Here is a 14,542-nt window from a genome sequence, read left to right on the forward strand (position 1 = left end):
TATATACAGTCTATGTCAATTATGAACCCTTTTTCAAAAGCCTTAATAAGCAACTCTGTCCTCCAGACTAGCTCAATTGAACAATAACAGTCGACTCAGCTGTTTGGCTCTTGTTTTAGCCCCAGGCCTGAATCTCACATTAAAGTCTTCTTCTGTACATCCATCACACACACCATGGGGACTGGGGCTGCAGCCCAATTGGCCTAAAACACGTTTAAAAGAGTCTATTGTTGAATGTTCACTGCCATTCAGAAACAAGTTTACCAGACATATTCATCAATGTGTTTCAACTAAACTTTCATATACAATGATAGAATCCTTCTTGCATTTGCTTGCTCTTGTCTGTGTTGTGGTTACATAATTGATGCAGGTCATAAATTAACTGTGTCCTTATCTGATGTTCTGCTGAGAGTCTCATGTGGTGCATTGTGTTCTGAGCCGCGGTGACTTTCACTTCTGTGATATTGACAGGAGAGGCTCACTGTGGGATTAGCACTTCAATTTCCCAGACAAATGTTTGTTCTGACAATTTCTTATAGTTCCCGGAGGAATCGCGCCAGAGTCGCTCACCTTCACCCCGCTGGATGACATGATCTTCCTAAAGTGGGAGGAGCCTGTGGAGCCCAATGGCCTTATAACCCAATATGAGGTGAGCCCAGAGAGACGCTCTGTCGAATTTCACTGTCCTGTAGCTCTCAAAGTTGTTTATACAGCGTTAGCTTAATTGTTCGCTTAGTTTATATACTTGGAAGAGCAATACAGATGTTTAAAAGGTATTTTTCAGTTTCAATTTTACGAAAAGACACGCTTTTAGGATGAGGACTAACAACTTACAGTCTGAAAATACTTCACTATGCCATCATTTTCTCTATGTTAGCTTTTACCCCACACTAAATAGTTGGCTACTGTATTTCCCTTAAGCTATGTTTACTACTGTGAGTAATAAACAAGCCGGACAACTATATTTGAATCTAAACATACCTAACATTGAAGTAGTTATGCCAATAGGAACTTATAACTGAAGTCCTGATTTTGATATTCAAACAGCACGTACGAGGCTCTTTTAGTGATGAACACTTCTGTTCTCTCAATTTCTGAGCTCTTTTCTTCAAGTGCCACTGCAATGGGCACACTACAGACATGTGTTTAATCTCCAAACCACTCTGCTCCATTTTATATTCTACCTCACCCAACCATTTAGTGCATGCTTGGATGGATTACTAAACCTGTCTGTCAGGCACAGGCCCAGGGTCCCAAAGTAGCAGGGCCTGGCATAAACCGACAGCCTGTCACTCAAAAACACACCATAAAATGACCACAAAGAAGCAATAGACCAAAAAAAAAGGCAAAATGTCTACAAAGAGAAGCAAAACAAACTCAAACTCATTACAAAATCTGGCTTTTGATACTATGTAGGTCATGTGGTGGGGCATTGTGTGCCAAGGGGCCCATTGTGTTATAATCCACCCATGAGTGCATATTGCGCTATGCATATATGAGTGAACATAGAAACGAAGCTCATATACGCTCTCTCTGACTTTGTTCACAAGGCCTAGCTCTTAAAACTGGTCTTGTGCCATTCAAATAGAGCCCCATGTCATTAATAGATAACTCACATGTGTCTGTTGGGCCTTATGTTCAGCCGTATAATGATTTTGGATCAGTGTGTGGTGATACATCAGTGAGCTTCCTACCTATCCTGGAGCCTTCTTTCCTTGGCCTCTCTGCAATGCTGCCTCAAGGATATTATTAAATAGGATTTTTGGTCTGACATATAAAGTGAAGGCTGCTCCGGATTTTTCTCCCTGTAATGTGTTGATCTCTCTCAGCTGACATAGAACTCTTCGTACAGAGCTTTAGAAAGCCTCTCCATTTCTCACAGATTAAACCATTGACCACTCCGCCTGAGCTCATCGACCGCCAAGCTGTCCTCACTGGTCCATGCACTGTCGGGCATCTTTTATGTCTGCTTTTGTAGAAGAAACACAGAGGTCTGTCTGTGTTTAGGCACTGTATGGCTCATAATTCTATCTTCACACTAAGGAGGCGTGAGCAGGCATTAAGCTCTTCTTATGATAATCAGCAAAGCCTTTGGTTTGTCTTGAGTGGCATCTTCAGGGTGCCTTGGGTGCGCATGCATGTATGCGTGTATTACATGAATATGAGCATAATACAGAATTTAGTGAGTGTGTGTCCATTCCCTCAATGAAGGAAAATGTTCACCCTTGTCTGATTAGAGTAAGGTCGCTTCATTTAGCTCTCGTCTCTTTCCAAGAGCATAAGTGGAAACTCTCAAGGGTGCCGTTGAGGCAAATCACCTCTCAAGGAAAAACTTTATAAAATATTTTTAAGGACATTCATGAACAGCAATACTTAAGTATAAATAAGAGTTCATTAATCTCATAAACACGTAGCCCTATTGGTTTAAACACTTTAATTAACTTTTACCGTGTCGTGTCCTCAGGCCTTTAACGCATTACTTAGTCAGGAAATCGTGTACCACTCAAATGATTTTTTGTAAAAAGGAGGTTGTATGACTTTGATTCAACAGTGCCAATGCCAATCAAGTCCTATTCATCTAAAACTATGAACCCATTTTTAATTAGCACACATTGATTTGAAGAACAAAATTAATTTATGAGTGAAGTGAATGATATTAATCAAACATTAAAATGAATTCTTACCTCAAAGCCGTGTGAGTTAATGCCCTCTTTAGATCAGCATGAATCTATTACTTGAAATGTGTTAGTAGCTGCGGTAATGAAGCATAAAATCAGTGCTGAGGATTTATGATATGACCCTGACACCATCTTGTTTTCTACAGATAAGTTACCAGAGCATCGAATCGTCTGATCCTGGCATCAACGTCCCGGGACCCAGAAGAACTGTGTCCAAGATGAAGAATGAGACCTACCACATGTTCTCCAACCTCCACCCGGGAACCACTTACCTCATTTCAGTTCGAGCCCGCACAATCAAGGGCTTTGGGCAGACCGCCCTCACTGAAATCACCACCAACATCTCAGGTATTAGCACCGCTAACTGAATGAGCATCTATGCATCTTGTGAGTAATCGAAAAAGCTTCGTAAAATTGTAAAATAGAAATGGAAACATGCAGCACTGAGGCACCATGCAGGTACTACGCTAGACTTCACCCACTGTGTGCTATAATTAGGTTCCAGGTTTTCTCTCTTTTGACCTCGGCAGCTTTCTTCTCTCAAAACTACTGCTCCCTTAGTGTAGGAGCTATTTTCCATTGCCTCTCCAAACTTGTGACTCGCTGTCATTTCGCAGTTCTCAAGACATAAATTAACTTGTACGAAGCAGAGGAACACCGCAGTGGGGACACTGCTGTGTATTATGTGTGAAAGAAAGATGCAGTACATTCTTGGGACCAGAGTGTCACTTCCGAGACTCCCACAGCTTACTACTGGTGATAGATATCCAGCCGCAATGTTTCTATTTCCTCCTAATGATGCATTTGTGCTTGTTAAGGAATGGCATTACACCTCTTATGAACGCACAGCCACTCCCACCCTTTCTCGCCCGCACATTTACTCACTTGTTCCGTCTCTTTACAGAGAGGCACGGTTTGTTTAATTATAGATTTAGAGCACAATCACTGCTCACTGGCTGTATGTAAGACAGAGCTTTGGCATAAAGCCATACCGCAGATAGAGTCCAAAAGTCTTTGCAGATCATCCTCAACCTCCTCCACTGGCCCATGGTGCAAAACATTCACTTACACTGAGCCTCTCTCAAATCTGCACTGACAGCTAGCAAACACTGAACACCTTCAGCAGCTACTACTGTCAGCATCTTCAAGCTATACCCACCGCAGAGTATCCAACCACACACATTGCCTCATTGGCTTACGTGCGTTCAGACGTGTGCGCCGCCTTAGCTGCTACAAATTCATCCTTCAAACAGACTCAATCTGGCAGGAGGCATCAAACACTCTTTAAGTTATTTTAACCACAACGGACCTTTAATGTCAACAAATGCACATTCAGTTTTCCTTTAATGCCTCACCTTAATTGATGTCAGCTCTTCTCTGCTGCAGCATTTGCAAACAGCTTTTTAATATGATAATCATTGATTCCTCATGAATAGTTTGCTCTCCTTCCTCCTTACTAATTGACTTCTGATATTAAGGAGAAATGTGCAGCCACATCTCTGGGGAGGAGCACGGCTTTAGCCAAATCCTTTTAAATGAGCAACCTGTTTAATTCAGCGTCACACACATAACTTTTAATTGGACTTGTATCCAAGACAACTAGATGGGAAACACTGTACTGACTATAAGATTATGGATACTTGGTGTATTAGCACTGGGAAAAGGAGGGCTCTTGAAGGTCTGACAGTTTCACAAGGTATTGAAGGGCTGTTTATGGGACAGCAACGACTCTGTTTAAATTGAATTAAATGAAAACTGGGTAAGTCAATATGTGTGTTATTGTGTGTGAACATGTTTCTGTGTACTCAGCTCCCACGTTTGACTACGGAGACATGCCGTCCCCCCTGAGCGAGACAGAGAGCACCATTACTGTCCTGCTGCGCCCAGCCCAAGGCAGAGGAGCCCCTGTCAGGTGGGAACATCTTCTCAGCTAGTACATCTTCTTTTTTAATACCAAACATGGATCATTAAAGGTGCACATCCCCTCTGTGTTACAGCACATACCAGGTGGTTGTTGAAGAGGAAATGGTGAAGAAAGTAAAGAGGGAGCTGGGGCTTCAGGAGTGTTTTCCACTGCCGATGTCCCATGGGGAGGCGCAGGCCCGAGGCACTCCTCACTACTACACAGCCGAGCTGCCGCCCAGCAGCATCCCAGAGGCCAGTCCCTTCACTGTGGGCGACAATCACACCTACAACGGCTACTGGAACAGTCCTTTGGACCCCCGCAAGAGCTACCTTGTCTACTTCCAGGCTATGAGCAACTTCAGAGGGGTGAGTGATTTTTAAAGGGGTGAGTTTTGAAGTGGGTTTGTATAATGTTTTCTTTACTATCCAAAATCTGTTTACACACTAGATTTGGGTCAGCACACCTCCAGTTTAGAGATGTAAATAGAAGGCACAGCATGGCAGCAAAGCAATATACTTCAGTGGAAAGGGGCAACAACAAAACACATTTTAGCCACATTATTAATAGTTTGAGTCCGACTCCATTGACAAAAACAGTCATTTTAACTTGCAGAAGAAGCTGGCTCGGTGGGTCAGTTTATTTGTGTAATTGTCTGATTTTTTTATGTTTTACATTCATAGTCACAATAATACAACCAAAAGGAAATTATTGAGGCAGCGGTAGCACAGAAACCTTTATGTTCTGAAAGGTAAAATCATGTTTTTGTCAATGGAGTCTTGTTGCTTTGAAGAGAACATACTGTAGATAAAGACAGTGTAGCTTCCCCCATGGAAAAGCTGCCTGCCTTAAGATATTTTAAATATAACACACACTTAAACTGATATTGTTTTCTTAAGTGGGTCTTTCTTTCAGATGGCTACAAAATGTCCACAGCAGTACATTGCTTTGCTCCCATTTCAGTCCATCTGGGGATGTGCCAACTGACATGTACAGTAGGAAAATACACTGACAGTGTATGGAGTACCTCATACAACCCCAAACAAAATCCAAACTATCATTGTAATTCCCAACAATGCTTTGGGTCTGACTTCATGAGCTAGCTGTACCCATTAGAGTTCAGAATAATGATGAGTCTTGTTAATGAGTATCTGTATTTACTAATGCTTTGGTTGTCTCCAGGACAGTTGGCATTGTCTGGGCTCACAACCCTTGAAAAGAGCAGTTGTGCTGTGAATGGGGTTGTTATATGATAACACATTGAGCTGGCAGTGTAACTTTCTGGAGATGATGTACGTTGATATTCAACAGCTTGGATTATATGCAAACTAAGCATGTCCTAAACTGAAAATGACTTGCATGCATTAGTAGAGCTGGAATTACTCAGGTTCAACAAGGTTCCTTACTTCATTTCACTTGATTTGGGTTTTATTTTCTATGCTCTTCATCTGTCCTATTTTTCTCTCCTGTTTATCGTGTTATCGTTTCAATGGCTCTTACTTGAATGTCCTTATATTCTCCTATTTCGTTATGCACATAATCAGCTGAGTATTTTTTTAAATAGAAAGTGAATTTAGACCAAGGTAAACCAGGCTTAGAGCTTTTATCTTAGCATTTCTGTCCACACAACAACAACTATGTGTGCATCCTGGTAGTAAACCCCTTTAGAAAGCAGTTTGTTATTTTACACTGTTGTGTTTCCATCGATATCACTGCACAAGGCCCTCCATTCCCCATTCATACCCAGAGGACGCCACATTACCCTCCCAAATTCCATTACAGGGAGAGATGCTACCTGGGTGAGGCAATTACTTAAAGATAATTGGACACAGGTGCAGATGATCAGAGGTAGAAAGCTGCTGCTTTAATATCCACAGACAGTGGCAATGGAGCTGAGAACTGTTGCCTTGGGTTACGCAGCCTTGTGTGAACATCATCTGGGAATAGAAACATGGAAGCTGGGTTACTGGTGTTTGACTTTCCACGTCCTGTTAGTGGTTAAAATCCCTTGAACACCAGTAGGATATTTTTCCAACCCAGTGGAGAAACACACGGATGTAGTGCAGTGTGAGCACTTCACACAACTAGGCTACTAAGCATGGGATTAGATAGGGGAGGCCTGGCTTTACCAGCGGATGGGATTAGGTTTTGTTTTGTCTGGCATGGGGCCAGCATCCATGACCCACAATGAGTGGAGACACAGAGCCAAATCACACAGCCAGCACTGTCCCGGTCTCTCAGACACTGCTGCCTTAGCCTGGAAATACAGTAGTAGTCACTGTCGAAATCTGGGCGTCAGTCCTGTGTTTGTGTTGCAGTGCTGCAACAATTATTCTTGATTAAGTACATCGAGGGCAGGGACCTGTGTTCAATGGCTGCACAAGATGTTTTTAATCCCAAAAATGTCCTGCAAACACATAATTACAGATTCTGCTTTATGTCAGGATCAGTGTTTCGGACTCAATGCCAGGTCTTGTGACTTGGTGCAATGTGGTGCAATCAATGTTGCTTTATTTTTTAAAGGGACGTCAGCTTAAATGCTTTTGATTTGGCTCAATTCCGTTGAGCACAGTTGAGGGGCTATGGCAACAAGAACAGACACATGACAAAGTGCTAATTACATAGAGAAAGATAACATTAAAGAGCACAACACAGCAGCAATTAAGCTAACAGACCAACAAATAGCAGTATGACATTGATGCGTTTCTTTGCCTCCTAATGACATTATTAAGATTGCACAAGTGATAATTAGACTGTCTGTGTAAACCACAAAACAGATGTTAAGGTTTGGCTCGTGCAGCCTGTATGGACTGGAATGTACCACTTGCATAATGTCCTTCGGGCTATTTTGTATCTTCCTTTGTGTTTTGTTTTTCTTGCCTATCCTCCGTGTGCAATTATGCATTTCAGTCCTTTTACATTTAAACACTGCTCTCTCTGTCACAGAAACGTAGGCCAAAAATAGAGGATTTTAGCATTCTAAATGTGATTTTGTAGGGACGCATAAATGCATTCAGCATATTCATGTACTCTGGGGTATTGTTGTAGTAGTTTTTTGGATTGTATACAGAAAAGGGAAACATAATTACCTTATGCCCACTCATCGTGGAATAAGTTGGAATAAACACTTCTCTGCTCTTGAACTAAAAGGGTTCCTGGCATTGAAAGCAGTCACAGATTTACTTTAATAAAACAAATGCAAATAAGAGAGTCTGCATGTGGAAGTGGTGATAATGTTTTTTATGTATGGCAAGGTTATTGTACCCTGAACACCTTATACAAAAACAAATTGTCAGCCTTCTTAGTTTATCATTTAATTGTAGAGTGCAATAAATCAAAGCATGTGTGGTTTGTCTGGATTGTGTTTGTGGGAAGCAACATTGTACCGAACTCTTGACAAAGTTGCCGCAGTGGGACTAGTTGAACAGTATATGGGGCACAATATTTGGCATTTACCCATGATAATTATCTGGAGAGTGAATGTCAAGCCGCTCTAATTGCTTTGATTGATTCATCTAAAGAGGTGCTTGTGGGCAGAGGCAGTGGCTTTGCCGGCCACAGAATAGTCATTCATGACCTCTACACTTACCACACACACACACACACACACACACACACACACACACACACACACAGACAGAGAATGTAAACCCCTGAGAGTGTACTGTGGAGGCTTACTGGTACAGCACGGCAGGACGTGTTATGGCTTCTGCTGAGTCGGCACACCACCATTCAGATGTGCATGCTTCACAAATGTGCATCTATCCATTAAAAAACTTTTTAGTTTCTCTGTTATTGATGTCAATATACTTTGTTTTAATTGGCCAAAGCTTGTTATGATTAAATATTTTAAATGCTGTCTCCATTCAGTAATTCAGGTTCAGATTAATTTTCCGCTCTTGATGGAAAATATTTCCTGTAATTAAGCCAGTCTCTTCAAAAGCTCAAGTTTAAATGTCAGCATTTCTGGAGACACAAGAAATTCACTTTAAAGCAATTTGATTAATAATTATGAATTATAACAAACATATAATAAGTAGCAATGGAGATACAGATACATGTTATTAAACTGTAAGGCAAGGCAAGGCAAGGCAAGTTTATTTATATAGCACCTTTCAACACAAGGCAATTCAAAGTGCTTTACAAAAATGAAAGACATTAAGAGCATTAATAAATAGTGCAGCAGAAACATATTCTAAAATGGCATTTAAAAGCAGTCATTTAAAAGCAAAGATAATAAAAAATGAATAACACAGGTACATGAAATAAAGGTTACAGTGCAGTGTGAGATATGAATATATCAATTAAAAGCAGCAGCAAAAAGAAAAGTCTTCAGCCTGGATTTAAAAGTAGTCAGAGTTGCAGCGGACCTGCAGGTTTCTGGTAGTTTGTTCCAGATATTTGGAGCATAATAACTGAACGCTGCTTCTCCATGTTTAGTTCTGACTCTGGGGACAGAAAGCAGACCAGTTCCTGAAGACCTGAGAGATCTGGATGGTTCATAATTTAGCAGTAGATCAGAAATGTATTTTGGGCCTAAACCATTCAAAGCTTTATAAACCAGCAGCAGTATTTTGAAATCAGTTCTTTGACACACAGGAAGCCAGTGTAAAGCCTTCAGAACAGGAGTGATGTGATCCACTTTCTTAATGTCAGTGAGGACTCGAGCAGCAGCGTTCTGAATTAGCTGCAGCTTTCTAATCGATTTTTTAGTGGGACCTGTGAAGACACCATTACAGTAGTCGAGTCTACTGAAGATAAAAGCATGGACAAGTTTTTCCAAATCCTGCTGTGACATTAGTCTTTTAATCCTAGAAATATTCTTAAGGTGATAGTAGGCTGACTGTTTTAATGTGACTGTTGAAGTTCAGGTCAGAGTCCATAATTACACCTAGATTTCTGGCTTTATCTGTTGTTTTGAACATTGCAGACTGAAGCTCAGCCCTGACTTTTATTCGTTCCTCCTTGGCTCCAAAAACAAGTTTTATCTTTATTTAATTGGAGAAAGTTCTTATACATCCAGTCATTGATTTGTTCAATGCACTTACTGCACTGAAATTGTAAATTTGTGTGTCATCTGCATAGCTATGGTAACTTATTTTGCTGTTTTTCCTTATTTTAACCAGTGGTAGCATGTAGATGTTAAACGAGAAGAGGCCCCAAGATGGAGCCTTGAGGAACCCCACATGTCATATTTGTCAACTCAGATGTGTAGTTACCTATAGAAACAAAGTTGTTTCTGTCCTTTAGGTAGGATTCAAACCAGTTTAGAACTGTTGCCGAAAGTCCCACCCAGTTTTCTAGTTGGTCTAGCAATATGTTGTGGTCAACAGTGTAAAATGCAGCACTGAGATCTAAAACTGTAGAGCAGCAATTCAAATAGCTCATAGGTCATGCTAATAGCAATACTACCTCTTGACTTGAAACATTTCTTTTCACCCACTCTAAATAGATCTGCCTCTATATCAGACTGCAGAAAATGTTGCTTAGTTTCAATGAAAAGAAGAAAAATCTTCATCAAGGATTTAAGAATTCACCAATACTTTCCCATCAGCCTCATTTAGTGTAGGTTGTTATTATATGCTATCATACTCAAATAAACACAACCTAATATTATTCCTGTATGGCATGGTAGTATTAGCATGTTAGCATTGCCATAGCTAACATGTTAACTATTGCTCTGTTTTTGGCCCGTACAAGTAAAGTGGCACATCATGCTAATAGTTCCTCAATGGTTCATGATCAAAAAAGTGTATTATGGAATAGAAGTAGAAAGTAGCAGTAAATGAAAAGTACAAGTACTTCAAAATTGTGCTTTATTACAGTATTTTAGTAAATGTAATTGTTTTACTTTCCAATACTTATAATAAGTACACAAAACATTAGAACAAATACCTTACAATAGCTAAACAAATTGTTATTTAAAGTGGACCTATCATGCTATATTTAAATGATATATTGTAGGGCCATACCTATATGAGGTATATTTATACGTTTCTGTTTTCAAAATACCAAACAGATCATGCATTTGAGCCATGCCTCATTTCGCTCTATGTGCTGTTTGCTGTCTACGGGTCTGATTCTGCTGACCACGCCCCCCTGCAGGAGAGGGTAGCCGTGCTCTGATCAGCTGCTGGGCTGTCAGAAGAGGGGGAGAAAAACAGATCTCCGTCCTCCGTGTTTTATTATATAGAGTCGTTATTCATTTGTTTTAAAGCTCAATAAATAACAAAGAAGACCTTTGACCGGCACTTTTCAAATTTTGTCCGGAAGATTTAAACTTTAACGGACATCTTGACCGGCGAAAGAAACTGAAACTGAAACTCTGCCGCACGGTCCCCTCGTTCCTTGGAAGAGGCGGAGAGGTGGGTGTTTGTCATCTGCTGGTGGACTAACCGGAGAGAATTACAGTGCTTGCCTCGACGGGGAGGGATTGCATTGAATTAAAGCAGCGGGAGCAAACGTTTGCCTCGGGGAGGGAGAAAAAAAGCCACAGCGGAGAATAAACAGAAGGGTAACCATGGTAACTATGGCCGGGAAGTCTTCTTCGCTGCTTTTGTGGCAGACTACAGCGCCACTTACAGGCCTGGCATATGTACTACAGCGTCTCCAGCGCTTTTGAGCGGCAATGGCCCAACCCCACATTCCCCTGATAGGTGGAGAGTTGGCCCAATAGCCGTAGCGCCACTTCTGTGACGACATAGAAGTGTTCAAATCTGGATCAGTCTGTATCAGATCCGTTGCAGCCCCTTTTTTAGAGATTTGGGTATGGAGGAAAATAGAGAGGGTTGTGTTTTCTGACACTTGGTGAGTTCCCTGGAACACCGGGGACACAAATTCATGTATAAAAGACGTACAAAAGTGCATTTTGCATGATAGGTCCCCTTTAGCCCACGCACAATAAGGGGCACACTCTGGACTTAATTATCTCAAAGGGTCTGAATATCTCAAAGGTTGTGGTGACTGATGTTGCACTCTCTGATCATTCCTGTGTTTTCTTTGAGAGCTCTATTTCTATTCACAAAAATGTTCAGAAAGAGGGAACCACAAAGCGATATTTAACTGAAAATACTAGGGAAATGTTTACTCATAATTTTTCATCCACACTTGCCCCTGCTAACATCTCAGTAAATGAGCTAGTAGATCATTTTAATTCAAAAATTAAAAATGTTATAGATACCATTGCTCCAACTAAGGTAAAGGAAGTGATTGGCAAGAAAATATCTCCATGGAGAAAGGCCATGACCGTGAGAACAGAAAAAAGAGAGTGTCGAAAAGCTGAACGTAGGTGGCGAAAAACAAATCTCCAGGTTCACTTTGAAATCTATAAAGAGAGACTTGGCCTTTATAATTTGGAATCGAAAAACGCACGACAGTCTTTCTTCTCTGACATCATTACCAAAAACAAAAACAACGCACGTGCCTTGTTTGCTACCGTCGACAGACTAACTAACCCCCCAGTGTCAGTAGCCTCTGAATTTCTATCCACCAGGGCGTGCAATGATTTTGACTCCTTCTTCACTGACAAAATTCAGAAAATTAGACAAGCAGTCAGTGCCTCTGCATCAGGTACAGCAAATGTGTTGTCCCTATGTCCACCTAATATCAATTCAAACACCATGACACAATTCCATCAGATTAATGATAAAAACTTAGAGGACATTATTCAACTTCTGAAATCCTCCTCCTGCTGCCTTGATATTATTCCAACAGGATTTTTCAAAGATGTTTTTCCTTGCATGGCCTCAGATCTACTTCATATAGTAAACACATCTCTTCACTCAGGTATTTTTCCAGAGGCCCTGAAAACTGCAGTCATTAAACCGCTCTTAAAAAAGAATAATCTAGATGCTTCAGTAATGAACAATTACAGGCCAATATCAAACCTGCCATTTCTAGGTAAAATCATTGAAAAAGTTGTATTTCAACAGTTGAGTAACTTCTTGCATTTAATTAACTGTTTGGATGTGTTCCAGTCAGGATTTCGTCCAAACCACAGCACTGAGACTCCTCTTGTAAAGGTCTTCAATGACATCCACTTAAACACAGACAGTGGCAGAACTTCAGTGTTAGTATTATTAGATCTCAGTGCTGCGTTTGACACTGTTGACCACAACATATTACTAAACCGACTAGAAAACTGGGTGGGACTTTCGGCAACAGTTCTAAATTGGTTTGAGTCCTACTTAAAGGACAGAAAAAACTTTGTTTCTATAGGTAAATACACATCTGAGTTGACAAATATGACATGTGGGGTACCTCAAGGCTCCATCTTGGGGCCTCTTCTCTTTAACATCTACATGCTACCACTGGCTCAGATAATGAAAAACAACAAAATAAGTTACCATAGCTATGCGGATGACACACACATTTACGTAACAATTTCACCAGGAGATTATGCTCCAATTCAAACACTGAGTAAGTGCATTGAACAAATCAATGACTGGATGTGTCAGAACTTTCTCCAATTAAACAAAGATACAACTGAGGTAATGGTTTTTGGAGCCAAGGCAGAACGTATAAAAGTTAACGCTGAGCTTCAGTCTGCAATGTTCAAAACAACAGATAAAGCCAGAAATCTAGGTGTAGTCATGGACTCTGACCTGAGTTTCAACAGTCACATTAAAACAGTTACTAAATCAGCCTACTATCACCTAAAGAACATATCTAGGATTAAAAGACTAATGTCACAGCAGGATTTGGAAAAACTTGTCCATGCTTTTATCTTCAGTAGACTCGACTACTGCAATGGTGTCTTTACAGGTCTCACTAAAAAATCTATTAGAAAGCTGCAGCTAATTCAGAACGCCGCTGGTCGAGTCCTCACTAACACTAAGAAAGTGGATCACATCACTCCTGTTCTGAAGTCCTTACACTGGCTTCCTGTGTGTCAAAGAATATATTTCAAAATATTGTTGCTGGTTTATAAAGCTTTGAATGGTTTAGGCCCAAAATACATGTCTGACCTACTGCTAAATTATGAACCATCCAGAACTCTCAGGTCTTCAGGGACTGGTCAGCTTTCTGTCCCCAGAGTCAGAACTAAACATGGTAAAGCAGCATTCAGTTATTATGCTCCAAGTATCTGGAACGGACTCCCGGAGACCTGCAGGTCCGCTGCAACTCTTGCTACTTTTAAATCCAGGCTGAAGACTTTTCTTTTTGCCGCTGCTTTTAATTGAACTATTCACATCTTAAACTGCACTGTAACTTTTAACTTTTATCCATGTATTTTTTCTTTTAATGTTTATTTTATTATCTTTTCTTTTTAATGACTGATTTTAAATTCCATTTTCTTAATGTCTTTCATTTTTGTAAAGCACTTTGAATTGCCTTGTGTTGAAAGGTGCTATATAAATAAACTTGCCTTGCCTTGCCTTGCCTTGCCTTGCCTTGCCTTGCCTTGCCTTGCCTTTAATGAAAGTTGCACTGTGCTGATGATAACTACAATGGATTTGACCAAAATGTACTCTGAAAAAAAACCAGTTTATTTTTCAAGCTGTTGTATGCAGGTATAATGTATATGAGCCCATTTACCTGTTTTTCTGTTTTCAATCTCACAATTTTTCTCGACCAAAAAAAGCATTTGCTATTGGTAAACATACATTTACTCTGTCACTCTCTGAGTCTGTATTTTCTGATTCAAACCATCAATTTAAGAACTTGCTTAAATATGTGTCACCTTGAAATGGATTTTCAATAAAATAGATAATTTAAAAAAGCAATTTAACTGGAGTTTGAGGAAAGTGCTTTTTGCTCATTTCTGAATGGGTACATTTCCATAATTGTCCCATAATGCCTGCATTAGCATCTGTAAATCTTAATTTGATAATGCATTTCATCCAAGAGGTGGTTGGATGGAATTGGATTACAGTGTTGGATCTCATTAGTGCTGTTTGACAAAGGTTCTTTTCATAATACTGAGATGTCATCAGTTGAAATTTGAATAAAATTAATTCCT

At 40.3% G+C, this 14,542-nt stretch overlaps 1 protein-coding gene across 2 annotated transcripts in view; it reads left to right on the forward strand.

Annotated features, from left to right (window-relative positions):
• The window catches only part of ptprub (protein tyrosine phosphatase receptor type Ub), a 156,061-nt gene that overhangs the window by 104,253 nt on the left and 37,266 nt on the right, over positions 1 to 14,542 (forward strand). For both annotated transcript variants that reach the window (XM_034127723.1, XM_034127722.1), the window contains exons 9-12: positions 540 to 649; positions 2,825 to 3,026; positions 4,488 to 4,590; positions 4,676 to 4,949. In XM_034127723.1, coding sequence (XP_033983614.1) covers positions 540 to 649; positions 2,825 to 3,026; positions 4,488 to 4,590; positions 4,676 to 4,949 — 689 coding nt within the window. The remainder of the gene's footprint in view (positions 1 to 539; positions 650 to 2,824; positions 3,027 to 4,487; positions 4,591 to 4,675; positions 4,950 to 14,542) is intronic.

The sequence above is a fragment of the Trematomus bernacchii genome, unplaced genomic scaffold, assembly GCF_902827165.1.
Source record: "Trematomus bernacchii unplaced genomic scaffold, fTreBer1.1, whole genome shotgun sequence".
Lineage (NCBI taxonomy): Eukaryota > Metazoa > Chordata > Actinopteri > Perciformes > Nototheniidae > Trematomus > Trematomus bernacchii.